Genomic DNA, 22,467 nt, shown 5'->3' with positions numbered 1-22,467 from the left:
TGGCTGAACATTAGTTTCGAGGATATTTGAGAAAAGCTAGCTATGATTTCCTCCCCATATGAACTTTGATCGATACACGTAAAAAACTGTAGAGCATTTTACCATGGTAGTAGTTATATGTCTAGCTTTATAAATACAACTATTTTAAACATACTTAATCCTTTACCTTTAGTGTCCTCATCATTTTGATTGTGCCTCAAAACGCAGATATTTACCATGCACACAAAAATAAAAGAGATCGAATATCAAGTTTGTAATTTTTTTATTCATACAAAAGTGTATTAATTAAAGTATTAAACTGATAACTTTTTTTTTTGTGTGTGTGTTCTATATAAACACGTACGACACATAAAATAATTTTCTTTGAGTATGTCCAAAAAAAGTTTCTATTTTTATTTAAATGCCGGTCTCAATTAATATGTGTAAGATATTGCAATGCCACATATTTTGTAGGAAAATAATACATCTTGTAAGAAAATAATTAATTCCTTGTACCCGACTCGCGTATTAGGGAAAAAAATACAAATAGTTAAAAAAAACTGGTATGGTTAATTAATTAGGATTTTGCTAATTGCTTACATGTTTCCTTTTTTTGGTTGGATTTGTTACGATATCATGTTATCTGATTTATTAGATTTGTTTTAAGAAAAAACCTGATTTGGTCATGCTTAGTTTGATCGATATATATATATTTCCACTATTCCTTATAATCTCTTCATATTTCGATTCAACCTACACTGAAACCCTAGCCACTCATGACGATCAAGAACGGAGAAAGGATGAGAGTAAGTATTGTCGAGGAGAGATCTGATTTATGTGACTTGACTGCTGCTGCAATGAAGGCTACGTACAATACACGGGAACCAGGCGGAGTCGAAAGATGCATCGATGTGTTGAAACACTTGAAGTCTCTGTCTCTTTCCGTGAAGGATATAGAACATTCTGAATCAATAGCTAAGCTGGAGGCTTTGAGAAGTCATAGGAACCCTAAGATCCGTAAGGAAGCTCAAGTTTTATTTCATTCGTGGTTGAAGACATTCTACACCCAAGGACGCGACAACTCTTTCCAAGCTACTCTTACCAAGGCTCGTCTGGAGAGAAAGAAGCATGTTCTCACAAGGTGTTCGGAGTTGAAGAAGACGGAAGAACGGAGATCTACGTCTCATGAAGCCACCACCTTTTCGGGGTTGAAGAATAAAGAAGACGAGAGTTCTCAGACTCTTGAAGCGGTAGAGATTAAGAAAACGAGAACACTTTCGGAGTTGAATAAGAAAGAAGTTCAGAGATCATTGACTCGTGAAACAGAGAAGATTAAGAAAGAAACAAGGAACGACGTTTTCGTGTTGGAAAAGAAAGAGGATCATCAATCTAAGACTTGGTACGAGAAATATTTTCAGAAAGATTCAAAGAATGATCTAAAGCAGCTTAACATGAAGAGAAGACGTGTCGCTTTGGAGGTTGGTCAGACGAAGAAGCCAGGTGAAGATATTGCGTACGTACCAAGTTCCGGTTCATTGACAAAGAAGACTACAACAGAAAAGGAGCTGAAGAACAAGAAAGTGGATGAGATGGTGAAGCTGTTCGAAGCAGCAAAGAAAGCTGCTGATGTGGCCAACGCTAAGGGCATTCTCTCCGGTAAACTAGAGGCCTCTCGCTGCATTGACGCACTAGAGTTACTCAAGAAAATCAATATCACTCCAAAGCCTACTGAGCCAAGGAGGATGATGGAAAAGCTTGAGGGACTTACAAAGCATAAAGACCGCAAAATTTGCCATGTTGCATCAGCCCTTCTTCACCTTTGGAGACAGAGGATCAGAGATCAAGTGCGTAAAAGGTCTGTGACCAAGACGTTTGCTAACAACTCTCGTGAAGCTCGTTAGATAGCTGCGGTCAAGGCTCCATCAGAGAATCAACAAAGATGTGAAAATCACGGCTTGAATAAAAAACAAAAGTCTCTGGTAGATTCTAAAGGTTATGGAAAATAGTATAAAAAATATAAGTGTGTGGAACAAGCTAGATTAGTGGATTTTCGTGATCTTTTTCATCATCCCGGCGTGATGTAGGGTTCCACGTTTGAATCTAAACTCGTTAAATTTTCTGCCTTTTAATTTTCTATGCTTTGTCTTTTTGGTTACACTTTTTTTGTTAAATTTTCTATGCTTTGTTTTTTTGAATCTAATCCCGGCCGCCCGGCGAGAGTGATTGAGAGAGAAAGAAGCCAAGAACCAATCATGATTAGTGTCTCCAAAACAAAACATTGACAGATACTCACTGTTCAGATTGGAAAACATACGATAAGGTATTAAAACAAAAGTAAAAAACATCAGGTTCCGATTCTTATAAGAAATTAATTATAATGTGATTAAATTGATTTGAACAAACCTAATACGGGAGTCGGTTTAATGCGTATTTTTTATCCTTACAATTTTGTAGAAAACCCTAAACACTAAGGGTTAATAAAGTTTCCATTATTCAAAAAAACTCACATGTTTTCGGCTTTTCGCCCGTTGACAAATAAGATCCCACATTTTATTTTGCTTCATATGTTTCCACATTTTATTTTTACACATGACATGCCATAATCATGTTTTTCAGTAACTGGAGACACATTCACAGATCAAAATTACACACACACAAAAAAGTAAATAAAAAGAAACAAATCAATCCTAAAGGTGTCTGATGCCTCTGAGAATGTTCTGACCATCAATCTTGATGAAACACCAAGGCTTGTACAATGCAACAACATGTCCTATTGCCAGTCCAAACAACACTCCTGGCCCATACCCTATTGCTGCTGCTCTCCACTCCAATATTCCTTCTTCATCTTCTTCTTTGGGCTCATGTGTGGATGGTGTGTCTTCCCTTAAACAGTTTTCTTCAAGAGGAAGACCACATAACCCTCGATTCCCTTCAAATGAGGATTTAGGCTGACCTATGATTTGTGTCCCTTGTGGTATTCTACCAGTGAGCTGATTATTAGACACATCTATGTATGCCAAATACGATAGTCTCCCGAGTTCTTGTGGAATCTCCCCTGAAAGATTGTTAACTGACAGGTCTAATGACTCGAGCTCAGTCACATTGGCGAAAGACATAGGGATATGTCCATTGAATGAGTTGTCTGATAAGTTGAGGGCAATCAATGTATTCAAAAGACCAATAGATACTGGAATCTCTCCTTCGAGTTTGTTATCAGAGAAATCAATGGCAGAGTAGAAAGTAAGAACTTTTCCTTGCTCCATGTATAGACCTTTGTATTGCAAATCCAACGTATCTTCATAGCCAAACTGATCATACGAATAAAATCCCATATATAGCCTCTTTTCATCATTCATCTTGGCGGATGTTGCACTCCAGTTCGCAAAGTAATTTATTGGTAATGTTCCGGTAAATCTGTTATGCGATATTTCAAGTATTTGGAGCTTGGGAAATGCAAGAGGACCTTGCTCATCAGGTGGAGATATAGGACCCCAAAATCTATTTGAACGGAGAATAAGGACTTTCAAATTTGGCAATGGCTTGAGCGAGAAGGGAAACGAGTCATTGATTCTGTTGTGATCCACACTTAGAAACCTTAGGAGAGAGCAGTTCAAGAGTGATCTTGGAAGCTTTCCGGTTAGCCTGTTGTATCCAACATCAAATGTCTGTGTCAAAGCACCACTATAGAATTCATCTGGAATGTTTCCTTCCAACTTGTTTTTCCGGAGATTCACTATGGTAAAATTACCCATACATGGAGGGATTGAGCCGGTGAAGTTGTTGTAGGATAGATCAAGAAGATCGAGAGCGGTTCGGTTACAGACTGAGAGAGGTATCTCTCCTGTGAAACTATTGTTCCAAGCAGCCAAGTTGATGATGGAGACCGGTGGATTAGGGAATGAACCTTTGAAAGAGTTTGAAGCAATATCTAATATTTGTACCGATGAATTGGCTAAAACATCATCCAGCGAACCTTTGAATCCGGTGAATGAATGGTTGTGAAGATCCAGAGAGGCTAAAAGAGGAAGACTCCATAACCAATCAGGAATGTCCCCTTTGATTCTGTTGTTGGAAAGATCTAAAAACGATAACTTCTTTAAGGACTTCAAGAATCTGGGGAATTCACTGATGTTGCATCCGGACAAGATCAAGATCTCCATATCCTTTGGAACTCCGATGTCTGAATTCACACTCCATGGTGTTAAACTGGTTCTGGAAAGATGAAGGTATGACAAAGATCGGAGAGAAGAGAAGATTGTTAAGTCAACCGGATGGCTTATGTTTAAGGAAGAGAGGCTGAGATACTGGAGATTAACCAACTTTAAAATAGGATCTATGATCTCTGCATCAAAATGGTTATTCCCAAGTAGTAAAATCTCGAGGTTAGACGAAGAAATATTAGTGATTTCAAATGAGCCAGTGAGATGATTGTCGCTCAAATCAAGAAAAGACAGGAAAGGCATGGTGATGAGAGAAGAAGGTATGGTTCCAGAGAATTGATTAAAAGAAAGATCTAGCTTGGTTAGATTCTGTACAAATGGATCTAAACTACCAGTGAGCTTGTTGTGGGAAAGCTGTAATTTGGATAATTTGGGTAGGTTACGTATCGAAGAAGGAACTTGGCCGGCAAAGCCATTAGAGGAGAGAAGCAAAACCTCAAGATTTTTGAGTTGACCAAAAGCAGAGGACAAGGGAGAAGAATCGAAGTTGTTGAAAGAGAGGTTTAGGTGACGGAGATGACTTAACTCGAATAGGCTACTGTTTGGTCTCAGAGTTCCACGTAAACATCCACCGGGGAGTTCAAGAAACGTAATTGCACCAGTCGTGTTATCGCAAACCACACCGCTGAAGAAGTTGATGTCGTCGCTGCAGATGCTGGAGAACTGAAACTCGTTTTTGAAACGTTTAAGTGTCTCGGTTTGGTCTGGACGACATCGGAGAGCAGCGACACAGTGGAGGATGGAAACGAGAGAGACTAATCCCCAAAACGAGTTCGACATTTTGGATGGATAAGTACTGTGAAAATTTTAGGAAGCACAATCGGATATTTTCTTTGGCTTGTGAATCATCATCAATCCCTTGTCGCCTTGTTTATATAGTCACACAAGTTGTAAACTATGACGGCTTTCGCGTGGCTTGAGTGTATGAAACTCACAAAAGTCATCAAATTATTATAATAACAACATGGCTTAAAAACAACAAAATTATATTGGCTTATATATTTTTTTACGCGGTGCCTTTAATTTTTATCTTTCTTTGATCTTCTGTGTAATGGAAATTTTACATTAGCAGGAACGTTTTTAAGTGTAGACTCTCTTCCTGGTCAACACTTTAACGAAGTAATGGAAATTTTAGTATAGCAGGAACGTTTTTAAGAAAAATAACAAGAGGAATTGTGAGTTCATGTGGACATTTAAATTGTTTACATTCGATTTTTTCTTTTTTTTTTTGTGTTAGGAAAAATTTCACGTGGCTTGAGTTCTAGAAACTCTAAGAAAATTTTCAGATATATAATAGATTGCGTGACAGTTATTATACGTATATATTATACTACATATTATTAAAAAAATACGACTAATTACATTTCTTTCAATGTCAGGGTTGGTGACGCCTCACTCTCAGCCGAGTTTCAGTTTTGGTCTTCCTTAAACTGAATCCACGGTCAACAACTGATTTGCATGTTTCTGGTCAACACATACTACTACTGTACATTCCCACGTAACTAGTTTTCATTGTTATTATTAGTTTGAATAAAGAAATTAAACATAACTAGTTATTTTGTAGTACTATATATCTGTATACTAAGTTATATCCCGTGCTTAAAGCACGGATCAACATTAAAAAAAAATTATAATATAATAATAAAAATTATTGTTTTTTTTCTACAAATCAGATTTCCATTAAATTCAAATAAAGAGTAATTTATAAAGCTTTTATACAGAATTATTGTAACACAATTATTACATACGCAGATGTATGCGCCATGCATTAAGAAAAATACAGTAGAAGGGAGATTGACGATGCTTTCCGAAGAGTAGTCTTACTCGCTAACCGTTCATAAAACTGGTTATTGTCCAACTTCATATTTGATTTTTCTCTGTTACGATTTGCATGCAGCATCTTGTGGCCGAACTTTCTTTTTGCGAACCATAACTGTAAACCCAATGTGTCCAAACATAACTCTGAAATGTAGACATAATGGTATCAATGCTTCCGTACCAAAGTCTTTCTGACATATATCGACTTTGTAATATTCAGAGAAACCCACAATACTTTATTTGATCTTATACTTTGGCCAACACCATCACCAACAACACCCAAAAAGCAATGTATTGGAATAGGCACAACCGGAAGTTTTTGACTTTGCAAATGTAAAATCATTGCCACGGGAATAAGCCAAGTCATCTCCATCTCTTGAACAAACTGGATCAACAACGTAACCTGAGTATCATAAAAACTAATTCCTTGTGACCCTATCATGACAATAAAGTCGCATCGAAGCTTTGTTAAAACGTTCTTCAAACTCAATGTATGCCCATTACCAATAATATATTGTCGCCCATATGTGATCAATCCCACCATTAATTTCGATATGATAGTACAACAATAGCCTAATTGATGTAGTCCTAAACCCATCCCCCAAACAATAGAATCACCAAAGGTTACTCCAGGATCCCAAATCTTAATCTGATCTCTGTTTCTCATGTAGTAAATATGCAAATTAGATTGAACAGAACATATATGGGATATGAAACGACAACCATCAATCAGAGATGGAAAGAGACTGACACAATTACTCTTGGGCTGTGGTTTGAGTAAGGTCAGAAATATACTCTTCCAGAAGAAGAGAATGAAAACGCGAGTTTGAAGAAAATTCCAACCGCGACGGAGACGAAACAGCGACACAACCCTTTTCCGACTCAAATGCAAGACTCTCGGTGAATTTTGGGTTTGATGAAACACCATACATGCCGAGAATGGTGCCAGGAAAGTTGTTGGACTCAGATCTGTCCACATCGTCTTTCCAATGGAGCAAATGATGGGGAGTTGGAATACGGATTTGCCAATATAATTAACTAAAAAAACTATATAGAAAGAGAAATTGAAGAACTGGAATTAAGGATAAAGAGCCGACCGACGCCGGAGAAGCCAGCGCCGGCCGGAACTGATGGAGATCGAAGAACGGTTACTATAGAAACGGCGCTTTGAGAGAGAGAGAGAGAGAGAGAGAGGACTCAGAACTGTAGTCAATTGTTTTATTTTTTAAAAAAAGTTATTTTGTTTGAGATAATATTTATTTTAAATTGTTATGTAAATCTATTAGTCTATTTGAAAACTAATTATTTTAGAATATTATAGTATTTTATTTTTGACGTATTATTACAGTTTTATATTGTTTGTTTGTTGTATTTGCATCATTATTTTGTGAAATATAAAATAGTAATTTTAATATTATAATTGTGAGCAAATAAAAATTATTAATTTATCATTTATATAAATTTAGTTTTACCAACCTGCCAATGTGGAAATTAAAACGCACATTTTCACACAATGAGTAATATATCTTCGTTTAAAAAAATTCAAATCACAACATATGCAGAAAACAATATGCATTTTAAATTATACGTATTATATGAAAATTCCAAAAAAATTTGTAAATAAAATAAAATAAAGATGATAGGAGAATCATAATTTGAAAACTTAACAAAATCTTTGAATTTAGTTATTAAAAATAATTGTATTGTATACTTGGATATAAAATCTTAATTTTTAAAATTCTGATTGGTTTATATATTTTTTTAAAAAATAATAATTAGTAATTTCGTCTATAATTTATTAGAGAGAGGAAATATTTTTTTAGATTTTCTTAGATTTTTTAATATTTGATATGTGAGTGTTTTTAATTTTTAATTAGTTATATTTATTTAAATTAATTAATTTTTTCTAATGGTAATTGAATGTAATTTTTTACAAATTTTAAGGTTAGTTTCATATTTGTACTTCTCAATTAATATAGTAGGATGATAAGAGTATATAACAAACGCCTCGTGTTTATTGTTTGAATTAGGTGAATAATAACCATTGAAGATAATTGATTATTACGTGAATGTCAAAGCAGGTGCACAAAAAGTTGATGCACATATATATAAATAATACTTGATATATGGTGTTTTTATCGGTTCTAAGTCTTTGTTTTCTCTCTTATATTACACTTTTTATTGAGTCAAAGTGTGTTTTTGGAGTCTTTTAGTTCTTTATCGAGTCTTTACAGGTTTTAGGACACTTTGGAGGAAATTGGAGGAAAATGAGCTATTCTGGATACAAACAAGCATATGAGATGAATGTTGGTTCACGTGAAAACCCGCCTACCAGAGGAACCCGCCTGGCTAAGCAACAAAGTCTAACCCGGCAACTTTCACGCCAAAACTCGCCTATCTGAGGAACCCTCCTGGATGAAAAGCAAAGTCTGACCCGGCAACTTTCACGTTAAAACCCGCCTATCTGAGGAACCTGCCTGGATGAGAAGCGAAGTCTGACCCGGCAAATTTCACGTTAAAACCCGCCTATCTGAGGAACCCGCCTGGCTGAGAAGAGAAGTCTGACCCGGCAACTTTCAAGTTAAAACCCTCCTATCTGAGGAACCCACCTGGATGAGAAGCGAAGTCTGACCCGGCAAATTTCACGTTAAAACCCGCCTATCTGAGGAACCCGCCTGGCTGAGAAGCGAAGTCTGAACCGGAAAGTTTCACGTCAAAACCCGCCTACCTAAAATACCCGCATGGCTGAGAAATGTTTTAACTAGGCCGTTACCTTTTTTTACCCTATTTTGAGAGTTTTATAAATACCTTTTATTTGCTGGGAGAAAAACCCTAAGTTTTATTCTAAGTTTTATTCTACACTTTCTTTCTGCTACCTGAGACTTTTTGTAAGCCACTCTTTTGGGATTCTAGAGATTGATCCTCATTGACAATTTGGAGAAGATTTCTAAACCCTTTCTTATTATTTCTGCAAATTAATCATGTTTTCATCATCTGTGATTTTTGTTTCCTCTTTTGCTATGTGTGAGTAGTTCTCCAATTGGGTTTTAGGGTTCCAATTAGGAGATTCAATGAATTGATGTTTTAATTATTGTTTGGAGTTCTTAATCCTTAGGTTCTTTGATTCACATGATCGTAATGCTAAAATAGGACTGATCACCTTGTTTTAGACTCTAAGAGGGGGGTATTCAACTTGTTTATTTTAGGATTTGATAGGATTTTAAAATTTCAGAATTCTGAATGATTTTAGGAGATTTGATTATGTTTCAGAGTTATTCTATTAAAAAAAAGTGATTTTATGAGATTCCATTAGATTCTATGAGATTTATTAGTAAACTTTGAATGATTTTAAAATATTTTATAAAACCAAAAAAAGAAAACTCTATACCAGAATATAACTAATCGCTTTGTGTTTGTGAAGGTGCTGGAAAGACGTAACTTTCGTCGCCACCACCATAGTACCTAATCTGGTCAAGCTAATTAACCTAATAACATATTTGATTGTTAACTTCAACAAAGAAAAAAAAAGCTTCAAGTGAGATGAAGTACAAAAGAAGAAGCTAAAGGAAGAAGATGAGCAAAAGGAAGAAGAGGGTCAACGACACATGAGGAACCAATACTAGCTGCCACGTGTAGAGGTGTGTCTCCATTGTTGTTCTCTTTTAGGAGGAGTGATGGGCAAAGATCAAGTAAGGCAGCGGTGAAATCCAGCCTCTGATGCTAGCTGCAACATGAAGAACGTTGTTGTTATAATGTGAAGAAGTCTCAAGAATGAATCTAAATCAAGTAAAGTTACCAAAATATACATGTGAAGAGGAATTCTTGGAGAGGAAGAACAAAAGAGAAGTCAGATTGAGGCTTTCTACCACATTACATTTCGAGTATCCTTTATAAACACTAACCGGAGGATCAAACACCTGCCATTATAAACAAACAACAACCATATTCCCATCCAAGAGAGAAACTACATATATATACACAAGAGACTATAAAGCAAGAAGTATTCTCACAGATGATCCAACTTGAGCTTGACAATTACTCAAATCCTTGTAAATGCCAATGACATCACCCTTCCGAACAACGAAAAACGTGTCCTTTACTTTATCCATAGCAGAAACAACGGTTGAGGAAGACATCTTGGATTTACCATACTTTGGTTCCTTTGGTTGATAAATAATTCAAAAACAAAGACACTTTTTTTTGGTTCCTTTACTTCTGTGTGGTTTCAAAAGTTGCTCTTAGTACTACTGCTCGTGAGCATCTTCTCCAAACAATCAGCAACGTACATTATTACACTATTAGTGTAAACGAAAATTCTAGGACCATCCAAGATTTAAACCACCCAAGGGAAGGTTCTCAACGAAAGAGGAAAAAAAAACAAAGAAATATGTATAGCTAGAGGACGTGAAGAGGTGAGACCTTTTTCAGTTTTGATTTCCCAGAAAATACAGTTTTTTTTTTCTTCTAAAATCTTGTAAAATTCTACCTCAAAGGGTATGATTTTGAGGGAGAGTATTTTCAACTAAAAAACAAACCAAAATCTCTTAGAATCATTTAAAGTAGCAGTTTTAAAAAAAAAATTGATATTTTGAATAACAGTAGATTTCAAATAAGTTTTATGAATCTTGATTGAATAACAAGGGATTTTGAATTATTTTAAATGATTTTACATAAATCTAAGTTGAATAACATAGGATTTTAAAAGATTTTTAAAAATCATCAATTGAATAACAAGTGATTTTAAGAATACTCTACAATCTTCTAAAATACAAGTTTAATACCCCCCTCTAAGTTTTTCTATGCATCAAAAGTGTTCGATAGAATGCCTGAATGAGTGTGAATTGAGCAATGTATTTCTAGCCTGAGAAAGTTGATGTTGGGACGCATTGTGAACTTAATGAACTTGATTGTACTGCAAATTTGGCTAGGAGGTTGCAAATGAAAGTTTAGCAAACTAGTAGTCAAGTTTAGGTTCTAATGCCTTGAAAGAGGGTTAGTCTGTTATTGTGTTCATGTTCTAGAACGGTTCTTAATTATTGAATTCCATATTTCATTTTCTCATTAGTCATTGATCTCTGAAATACCCTATGACCCAATGTTTTAATCTTATAAGCTAATCGATTTTTATTTCTTGCATTTTTATTTACAATTCTGAAACCAAACTATCTTTCGTTCGCTTTAGCTATTTACGACTCTCGCAAATCTTTAGTGTACCATTGGTCCTTGTGGATTCGACCCCGTATATACTGCCTTGCGGTTAAGTGTATCGGGTAATTACTCGAGCAATCAAGTTGGCGCCGTTGTCGGTAGATCAAGAGAAAACCACCTTTACATGTCTCTATGGTACCTTTGCATATCGAAAGATGCCATTTGGATTATGTAATGCTCCAGCTACTTTTCAGCGTTGTATGATGTCTATCTTTACTGATATGATTGAGGATATTATGGAGGTTTTCATTGATGACTTCTCTGTGCATGGCACATCTTTTTCTGTTTGTTTGTCTAATTTGTGCAGGGTACTTCAGCGCTGCGAGGACAAGCATTTGGTTCTGAACTGGGAGAAATGTCATTTCATGGTTAGGGATGGAATTGTTCTTGGGCACAAGATTTCAGAGAAGGGTATCAAGGTTGACAAAGCTGAGATTGAGGTCATGACCAGTATGCAACCACCATCTTTAGTGAAGGAAGTCAGAAGTTTTCTAGGACATGCTGGTTTCTACATGAGATTCATCAAGGATTTCTATAAGATTGCTAGACCGTTGACTTAGTTGCTGTGCAAGGATCAGAAGTTTGAGTTTGATGATGACTGCCTCAAAGCATTCTAAACTATCAAAGAATCTCTTGTGAGTGCTCCAATTGTTCAACCACCTGATTGGGAGCTACCTTTTGAGGTAATGTGTGATGCTAGTGACTATGCAGTGGGTGCTGTTTTGGGTCAGAGAAAAGACAAGAAGTTGCATGTTATTTATTATGCTAGTCGCACTCTTGATGGAGCACAGCTCAACTATGCCACAACAGAGAAAGAACTTCTTGCAATTGTATTTGCCTTTGAGAAGTTTAGATCATATCTTGTTGGGTCTAAGGTGATTGTGCACACTGATCATGCTGCATTGAGGCACTTGTTGAATAAGAAAGATGCCAAGCCGAGATTGTTGAGATGGATTATCCTGCTGCAGTTGTTTGATTTGGAGATAAAAGACAAAAAGGGCATTGAGAATGGAGTAGCAGATAACTTGTCAAGGCTGAGAGTAGAGGAAGGAGTTCCAATGGATGATGCTCTTCAAGGTGAAGAACTTGCTTCAATTGAGGATGGTTACTTAGATGAGGTGGAAAAGGCTCATTATTCAACTATAGCTGAGCTCATGACAGTACACACTGTGAAAAGTAAATTGCCTTGGTATGCAGAATTTGCAAACTACTAGTCACATGATGTTCCACCAGCAGAATTAACAGGCTATGCTAAAAAGAAGTTCCTTAAAGATGTTCAACATTACTATTGGGATGAACCATATCTGTATAAGAAGTGTAAAGACGGACTGTTCAGGAGATGTATTTCTGAAGGCGAGGTAAATGGCATCCTCCAGCATTGTCATGCTTCAGCTTATGCAGGGCATTTTGCTTCTTTCAAGACAGCCACAAAGGTTCTACAAGCTGGTTTTTGGTGGCCTACATTGTTCCATGATGCACATGAGTTTGTCTCCAAGTGTGATGCTTGTCAGAGGAAGGGTAATATCAGTAAGAGGAATGAGATGCCTCAAAATTTCATCCTTGAAGTTGAAGTGTTTGATGTGTGGGGCATTGACTTTATGGGGCCTTTCCCATCATCCTATGGAAACGAGTATATCCTGGTTGCTGTGGATTATGTTTCTAAGTGGGTTGAAGCTATTGCTAGTCCAACCAATGATGCGAAAGTGGTGCTTAAGATGTTTAAGACAATTATCTTTCCTCGATTTGGAGTTCCTCAGGTGGTGATTAGTGATGGTGGACGACATTTCATCAATAAAGTTTTTGAGAACCTGTTGGCGAAGCATGGTGTAAAGCATAAGGTGGCTACACCCTCTCATCCTCAAACAAGTGGTCAAGTAGAGATCTCTAACCGAGAGATTAAAGAGATTTTGGAGAAAACAGTGGGTAAGTCATGGAAAGATTGGGCTGCGAAGCTTGATGATGCTCTATGGGCATATAAGACCGCCTTTAAAACCCCCATAGGAACAACACCGTTCAACCTTATCTATGGCAAAGCATGTCATCTACCTGTGGAACTGGAATACAAGGCATTATGGGCAACAAAGCTGATGAACTTTGATATTAAGGCTGCCGCAGAGAGACGACTTATTCAGCTTAACGAGTTAGATGAGATTCGGTTGAAGGCTTATGAGAGCTCCAGAATCTACAAAAAGAAGACCAAAGCACTTCATGATAAGAAGATTATCCTTAAAAAGTTTGCAGAGAATGACAAGGTACTACTGTTCAACTCTCGTCTCAAGTTATTTCCAGGAAAGCTTCGATCACGCTGGTCCGGTCCATTCACCATCAAGGAAGTGAAACCTCACGTGCAGTTGTTCTTTGGGACCCCAATGGTAATCTGTTTACAGTGAATGGTCAGCGACTCAAACTATATCTTGGGGATTCAACTCTAGAAGAGGGCACTGTGGTTCCTCTAACGGATCCCGATCATGCCTAATGGCTCATGGGGTCAAGCTAATGACATAAAACAAGCGCTTTGTGGGAGGCAACCCACCAGGTATTTCACTTTTTACTAATTTTTTTTCTTTTAAATTTCTTTCGAATCTGTTTGACCTCTTTTCTTGGATTTGTTTTCACACCGAGACGGTGTGAAGCAAGTCTGGGGGAAGGTGTCATATGTATAGCTAGAGGACGTGAAGAGGTGAGACCTTTTTCAGTTTTGATTTCCCAGAAAATACAGTTTTTTTTTTCTTCTAAAATCTTGTAAAATTCTACCTCAAAGGGTATGATTTTGAGGGAGAGTATTTTCAACTAAAAAACAAACCAAAATCTCTTAGAATCATTTAAAGTAGCAGTTTTAAAAAAAAAATTGATATTTTGAATAACAGTAGATTTCAAATAAGTTTTATGAATCTTGATTGAATAACAAGGGATTTTGAATTATTTTAAATGATTTTACATAAATCTAAGTTGAATAACATAGGATTTTAAAAGATTTTTAAAAATCATCAATTGAATAACAAGTGATTTTAAGAATACTCTACAATCTTCTAAAATACAAGTTTAATACCCCCCTCTAAGTTTTTCTATGCATCAAAAGTGTTCGATAGAATGCCTGAATGAGTGTGAATTGAGCAATGTATTTATAGCCTGCGAAAGTTGATGTTGGGACGCATTGTGAACTTAATAAACTTGATTGTAATGCAAATTTGGCTAGGAGGTTGCAAATGAAAGTTTAGCAAACTAGTAGTCAAGTTTAGGTTCTAATGCCTTGAAAGAGGGTTAGTCTGTTATTGTGTTCATGTTCTAGAACGGTTCTTAATTATTGAATTCCATATTTCATTTTCTCATTAGTCATTGATCTCTGAAATACCCTATGACCCAATGTTTTAATCTTATAAGCTAATCGATTTTTATTTCTTGCATTTTTATTTACAATTCTGAAACCAAACAAACTATCTTTCGTTCGCTTTAGCTATTTACAACTCTCGCAAATCTTTAGTGTACCATTGGTCCTTGTGGATTCGACCCCGTATATACTGCCTTGCGGTTAAGTGTATCGGGTAATTACTCGAGCAATCAATACTCTCTCCGTTTCAAAATATAAGATGTTTTGGAGAAGTTTGTTGTTTCATAAAATAAAATGTTTTTAAATTTCAATGTAAATTTTAGATTAATTTAGTATTTTATATTATGCAGTATTGTTTCTGATTGATTGAACTTGTTAAAGTAAAAACTTCTTAATTTGCGTATTTTGCTTAAAACATCAAACGGAGAGAGTACATAACCTGAGCTTCCGGAGAGTTGTATTTACAGCTAACAAGATCGAGATACAAAGAAAATAGTTAGGTGAGATTTTGAACGAGCTAAAATCTCATAACACCCTTTCTATCAAAACAATTTCTCAAAACTCCCTCAATGGTAAAAGGACAATATTACCCTTAATGAAGATTGTTTTAGGTTAAATATAATTAAATCAGTAATTGTTCAACGAAAAACACAGTAGCTTAGTGGTTGCGAGCTCCATGCGCACGCGCGCGCGCCCAGGGTTCGAATCCCACTATGCGGGGTACAACTGGTACAACTAGGATGCAACTAGTACAACTAGGGGATATATGGTACAACTATGCGAGGTGCAACTGGTACAACTATGGTGCAACTGGTACAACTAGGGGATATATGGTACAACTATGCGAGGTGCAACTGGTACAACTAGAAGTTGGGTATGTACGACTAGAATGTTCAATATTCTTTAAAAATTGTTAGAGGGGTAGTTTCGTCCTTTCATTAGAAAAAGGGGTAGTGAGAATAAATGAGGGTATGCAGAAATGAATTTCTGGTATAGGGGCACAAGAGATGAATTCCCGATTTTGAACATTATTTATCAACCAAAGGAACCAAAGTATGGTAAATCCAAGATGTCTTCCTCAACCGTTGTTTCTGCTATGGATAAAGTAAAGGACACGTTTTTCGTTGTTCGGAAGGGTGATGTCATTGGCATTTACAAGGATTTGAGTAATTGTCAAGCTCAAGTTGGATCATCTGTGAGAATACTTCTTGCTTTATAGTCTCTTGTGTATATATATGTAGTTTCTCTCTTGGATGGGAATATGGTTGTTGTTTGTTTATAATGGCAGGTGTTTGATCCTCCGGTTAGTGTTTATAAAGGATACTCGAAATGTAATGTGGTAGAAAGCCTCAATCTGACTTCTCTTTTGTTCTTCCTCTCCAAGAATTCCTCTTCACATGTATATTTTGGTAACTTTACTTGATTTAGATTCATTCTTGAGACTTCTTCACATTATAACAACAACGTTCTTCATGTTGCAGCTAGCATCAGAGGCTGGATTTCACCGCTGCCTTACTTGATCTTTGCCCATCACTCCTCCTAAAAGAGAACAACAATGGAGAGACACCTCTACACGTGGCAGCTAGTATTGGTTCCTCATGTGTCGTTGACCCTCTTCTTCCTTTTGCTCATCTTCTTCCTTTAGCTTCTTCTTTTGTACTTCATCTCACTTGAAGCTTTTTTTTTCTTTGTTGAAGTTAACAATCAAATATGTTATTAGGTTAATTAGCTTGACCAGATTAGGTACTATAGTGGTGGCGACGAAAGTTACGTCTTTCCAGCACCTTCACAAACACAAAGCGATTAGTTATATTATGGTATAGAGTTTTCTTTTTTTGGTTTTATAAAATATTTTAAAATCATTCAAAGTTTACTAATAAATCTCATAGAATCTAATGAAATCTCATAAAATCACTTTTTTTTTTAATAGAATAACTCTGAAACATAATCAAATCTCCTAAAATCATTCAGAATTCTGAAATTTTAAAATCCTATCAAATCCTAAAATAAACAAGTTGAATACCCCCTCTTAGTTTGAGCCTAATTTGAGGATATTTGAGAAAAAGCTAACTATGATTATTACTCCCCATATGAACTTTGATACACGTAAAAAATGAAGACCATTTTACCACCTAGTTACATATATGTAACGTTGTGTATTTATCATGTCATGATTGTTTAACTTTTCTTTTTCCGTGCAAAAGAGAGATTATGCATATTTAACCATTTTTATTTTCTGATAAAATGTTAAACTATTTAATATTTATTTACTTAACCATTTTTATGGAATTATAGTATTGATTTACCCTAACTATAATCTGGTAAATGCATCTGTTAAACAATTTGATGATTACATATTAAAGATGACGTAATCCCTTCATGTCTTCTAATTAAGATTAAGACCAATACGTAGATATTTTACCACACAAAAATAAAATATACCGAATATCAGGTTTGTAGTTTTTTATACATAGAGCAAGTGGATTAATTAAACTGATAACATTTTTCTAAAATATATTTGTTTACGTTCTAATATAAACGTCACATTAAATATATTGATTTGAGTTTGTCCAAAAAAAGTTTATATTTTTATTTGAATGTCGCCCTCAGTTAAAATGTACAGTAGAACCTCTATAAATTAATACTCGATAAATTAATAATCTCTATAAATTAATAAATTTCTCCGGTTCCAAGTTGGGACTAGTGTAATTTTGGACACTATTCAATAATATAATAAATAATAAATCTTTTGAAATTTCTTTGTAAATATATGGTCCCATCAATAATATAAACTAATAATTATATAAAACTATCTAAATATATGTATATATCTACACATTAATTTTTATTAGAGTTCATTTTTAATATTTTTACTATATAAAAATCTTTGAATGCTATCTTCAAAAACATGATAATTGTTATTTTCATTGTAATTGATTTTATAAAAATATTAGTTATAAAGATTAAATCTTATTTTTAATATTTTTTATCAAATTTGGAAAGTCTCTCTATAAATTAGTAACTAATTAATTTATCGATAAATTAAAACCTTTATAAATTAATAAAATTTCATGGTAACGACTTTATTAATTTATAGAGGTTTTACTGTATATTGCAATGCCACATATTTTGTAGGAAAATAATACATTTTGTAAGAAAATTATTTATTCCTTGTACTTTTTTTTCCTTAAACGGAACCGACTCGCGTATTAGAAAGAAAAAAAAGGTTGAAAAACTGGTATGGTTAATTAGGATTTTTCTTACATGTTTCCTTTTTTTGTTGGATTTGTTACGATTTCATGTTATCCGATTTATATGATTTGTCTTAAAAGAAAAAAACTAAACCTGATTTGGTTAGGCTAAGTTAGATATATATTCCCACTATTTCTCATAATCTCCTCCATATTTCGATTTCAACATACACTGAAACCCTAGCCACTCATGATGATCAAGAACGAAGAAAAGATGAGAGTAAGGATTACCAAAGAGAGATCTGACTTACGTGACTTGAGTGCTGATGCAATTAAGGCTACGTACAATACACGGGAGCCAGGCGAAGTCGAGCGATGCATCGATATGTTGAAGCACTTGAAGTCTCTGTCTCTTTCCGTGAAGGATATGGAACATTCTGAATCAATAGCTAAGCTGGAGGCTTTGAGAAGTCATAGGAACCCTAAGATCCGGGAGGCAGCGCAAGGCTTGTTTCATTCGTGGTTAAAGACAATCTACACCCAAGGAAGCGACAACTCTTTCCAAGCTACTCTTACCAAGGCTCGTCTAGAGAGGAAGAAGCATGTTCTAATAAGGTGTTCAAAGTTGAAGAAGAGGGAAGAACGGAGATCTATGTCTCGTGAAGCCACCACCATCTCGCTGTTGAAGAATAAAAAAGACGAGAGTTATCAAACTCATCTTGAAGCGGTAGAGATTAAGAAAACGATCAAACTCTCGGAATTGGATAAGAAAGAAGATCATAGATCATTGACTCGTGAAACAGAGAATATTAAGAAAGAAGCAAGGAACGACGTTTTGGTGCTGAAACAGAAAGAGGATCATAAATCTGAGACTTGGGACGAGAAATTTTTTAAGAAAGATACAAAGAATGATCTAAAGCAGCTCAACGTAAAGAGAAGATGTGACGCTTTGGAGGATGGTACGGTGAAGAAGCCACGTGAAGATATTGGCTACGTACCAAGTTCCGGTTCATTGACAAAGAAGACTACAACAGAAAAGGAGCTGAAGAACAAGAAAGTGGATGAGATGGTGAAGCTGTTCGAAGCAGCAAAGAAAGCTGCTGATGTGGCCAACGCTAAGGGCATTCTCTCGGGTAAACTAGGGGCCTCTCGCTGCATTGACGCACTAGAGTTACTCAAGAAAATAAATATCACTCCAAAACCTAAAGAGCCAAGGAGGATGATGGAAAAGCTTGAGGGACTTACAAAGCATAAAGACCGCAAAATTTGCCATGTGGCATCAGCCCTTCTTCACCTTTGGAGACAGAGGATCAGAGATCAAGAGTCTGTGACCAAGACGACGTTTCCTACCAACTCCCGTAAAGTTCGTTAGAAGAATCTGCAAAGATATGAAGATCATAGCTTTAAAAAAAAACAAAATCTCTGATGGGTTCAAAAGGTTGTGTGAAATCTTTGTGTCAGGAAAAGAAAAAGATGATATATATCATTTGTTTGCGTGGTTGAGTTTCAAACAAGTATATTAGTGGATACCAGATGTTTTTCATCATCCCGACGAGATGTAGGGTTCCACGTTGGAACCTGAACTCGTAAAATTCTCCATGTCTTTTACGTTTCTTTGCTTTTGTTTTGTTACACTAACACACAAGTGATGGAGAGAGGAAGAAGTACTCAAGAACCAATGATGATGAATGTCTCCAAAACAAAACATTCACATATTACATATACACACAGTTCAGATTAAAACCTCACACGAGGGTTACGTTGGTTTAATGATGCTTTAATGTTCTGAGATAGTAGTAGTACCCAGCGAAGCTCCTTCTTCCCGTGTACCTCAAATATTCTACGTTCATATTTAATATTTTCCATGCACTAACAAAAAGTGTTTTAAAACTATTTGTAATGGGTAAGAAAGTCCAAGCATTTGTTCTTTTATGGAAATCTAATCTAAACCGAATCGATTCTGAACTTCGGTTTCAATTTGACAAAATTGAATTCAGAAACAGACCCAAATTTTAATCATTTTCAAACCAAACCAAAGCAAACCGAACCAAATTTCTATTTTAGTCCAGTTCCATTATATTTTCTAGAAACCGAAAAACCAAAATTTTCGAAAGTATTTACATCCAAACCAATCACATGACATATAAGAAAAATGGTATTCGTTATGACACATGACAAACCGATCACAAAATTTTCATGACAGCTAGCCTATATATATATATATATATACAAGAAATAGGCTCGCACGATGCGCGAGATATATTAAAATTTTTTATTAAGTATAATATATATTAAAGGGATTGTTGCCAAATATGCCCTATTTTTTAAAAAAGTTTTGGGGAATGCCACATTTGTTTCATCTTTCTAAAAATGCCATATTTTTACTGTTCACATGTGATTAAAAGACAAAAATATCCTTGTATGAAAGAGAGTGATTGTCGTGGACGAGATCTGATGGACAAGTTACTAGAGTAAGTCATAGACTTGTCCACGAATTTTATTTTTATAACTTGTCTACAAGAATTATATTAACGAAGTTGTCTACGAGTTCAAATTAGTTATCTATATTATTAAAAATAAGTTGTCTATGAAAGATAATTAAACAAAATGGGTAAAGTTGTGGAGATAGTGGACCAAAAAAAGATGTCAAGGAAGATGAACAAAAAAATGATGGTGGACCAAAAGAAGATGTCGAGGAAGATGAACCAAAAGAGGATGGTAGACCAAAAGAAGATGTTGAGGATGATGAACTAAAAGAGAATGATGGACCAAAAGAGGATAATGTGGATGAGGGTAGACCAAAAGATGATGTCGAGGATTGGGTTTCTTGCCGGCATCTTTCTCCATATAATCTTGTCCATCATCCACATCTTATCCATCATTCACATCTTGTCCATCATCCACATCTTGTTCATCATTCGCATCTTGTCTGCCATCCGCATATTGTCTATCATCCGCATCTTGTTGATCATTGGCATCTTATCCATCATCCACATCTTGTCCATCATCCTCATTTTGTAAATCATTCGCATCTTGTCCATCATGCGTATCTTGTCCATCATCCGTATTTTGTCTATCAACAACATAGTGTTTATCAGAGGTATTTATGTCTTTTTAAATAGAGGTTGTGGCATTGTGGAAAAGAAAAAGAAAAAGTGGCATTTTAACTAAAGTTTTTTACTGTTTATGGCATTTTTATTAATTAACTCTATAGTAAATTTAGAAAAATATTTTTGAAATAGATTTTTTTTTAATATGAAAAATTTATTTTTTAAAATATTTAATATGTGTTCCTTTATATATATGGTTCTTAATGTTTTGACGCAAAATAAAATAAACAAAACATATCAGAAATATTTTTAATTAAAGTAAATAAATCCCTCAAAGTTCTGTTATTTTGGATTTTATTGTTTTGTGATAAAAGCATCTCCAACCCCATTCTATTTTAAAGTCAATACTCTATTATAGAGTTACATTTGCTTCGACTCTACTCTCTATCTTACTCTAAATTAGAGTAAATGGTAGGATTACTCTATATTCAACTTTATTTTTTACACTAACTCTATTTTAGAGTCAAAATAGAGTGATACATTGAAAAAAAAACTATGCCCTATTTTAGAGTAAAAAATAGAATATATATTGGAGATAGTCTTAGCACACATAAAGTTTGTATAGAGACCATATATCAAACATTTAAAACAAAAATTGAGTATTAAAAATTATTTACAAATATTACCAGATAAATCTCATCTTGCCCTACATATTTTCCAAAGCTTTAATATATGGATGTGATCAAGACTTATATGATTATTCGCTAGATCTCTATAACCAGAAAATTATTATGAAACTATGTACCGATGAAAAGAAATAAATAAATTTATGTTTTAGTCCCAATAGTAAAGAAAAGTAATTGATAAAATATTGATCTTTTTGCAAGTGGTATTACAACTTTGTATATTATTTAACTCAATCTTAATATTTGATTTTTGTTTTACTCCACAATATGTTGCTACCGTTTGATTTTCTTCAATTAGCCTCATAACAAATTTCTTGTGAATTAGAAACTTTATATAAATGCTGAAAATGGGTTATAGTTCTATGATGGTGGGCTATTTCTCGGTCCTTAGACTATATTTTTATTCACTATGTTCTCTTAATTATCAAAAAAAATTAACTCTCCAACATGTCAATCGGTGTAATGGAAGGAAAGACAAAATCAGGAAAATTGATATCAACAATAGATACATTCCAATTAATTTTCTGACTTAACTACATTTTTAATTTATTTTAACTTACATGTAAATGTATTTTTTAATTAACTATTCTTGAACTTATAATATCTGTATGCTGACTTTTCCATCAGATTTTGATGATTGGTGATTTCAAAACACAATATGTGAGGAAAAAATCAGATCAACTTAAATTCATCCAATCAATAAACTAAACTTCTGAGACCGGAATACGGTTTAACTATAATATTTTAATATATAAATGTTATATGATGCTTCATAAAAGAGCCATTTTGAGATAGAGAAAAAAGTTAAACTACACAGAATTGTTGAAAATATTTAGACAATATGTTACTATAATAACAGGACCATTGTTTTAGTTACCGCAAAATCAATTTAATTTGGTCTTTTCGTTAAGTAATTAAGATAAATTATATTTCTTTACATTTTTATCTTTTTTGGAAAAAACTGATAAGTAGTCTAAAAAGAAAATT

The 22,467-nt window shown here is 34.7% G+C and overlaps 2 protein-coding genes and 1 pseudogene across 3 annotated transcripts; 2 read left to right on the top strand and 1 right to left on the bottom strand.

Moving 5' to 3' along the window:
- Positions 1 to 767: 767 nt before the first annotated feature.
- Positions 768 to 1,880, top strand: LOC104789065 (uncharacterized). The gene has a single exon (XM_010514815.2). The coding sequence runs from the start codon at positions 780 to 782 to the stop codon at positions 1,878 to 1,880; it is 1,101 nt and encodes a 366-aa protein (XP_010513117.2). The 5' UTR covers positions 768 to 779.
- A 627-nt stretch (positions 1,881 to 2,507) lies between these two features.
- Positions 2,508 to 5,040, bottom strand: LOC104786315 (receptor like protein 22 pseudogene; annotated as a pseudogene). The gene has a single exon (XR_015556947.1). The product of XR_015556947.1 is annotated as a receptor like protein 22 pseudogene (transcript).
- A 12,957-nt stretch (positions 5,041 to 17,997) lies between these two features.
- Positions 17,998 to 19,116, top strand: LOC104789063 (uncharacterized). The gene has a single exon (XM_010514814.2). It carries the CDS (start codon positions 17,998 to 18,000, stop codon positions 19,114 to 19,116), a length of 1,119 nt encoding a protein of 372 aa, XP_010513116.2.
- Positions 19,117 to 22,467: the final 3,351 nt, after the last annotated feature.

The sequence above is a fragment of the Camelina sativa genome, chromosome 5 (genome assembly GCF_030686135.1).
Source record: "Camelina sativa cultivar CO46 ecotype springtype chromosome 5, ASM3068613v1".
In the NCBI taxonomy this organism is placed as follows: domain Eukaryota; kingdom Viridiplantae; phylum Streptophyta; class Magnoliopsida; order Brassicales; family Brassicaceae; genus Camelina; species Camelina sativa.
The sequence above is the reverse complement of the archived record's forward strand: the minus strand, read 5'-3'. Positions and strand labels throughout refer to the sequence as shown.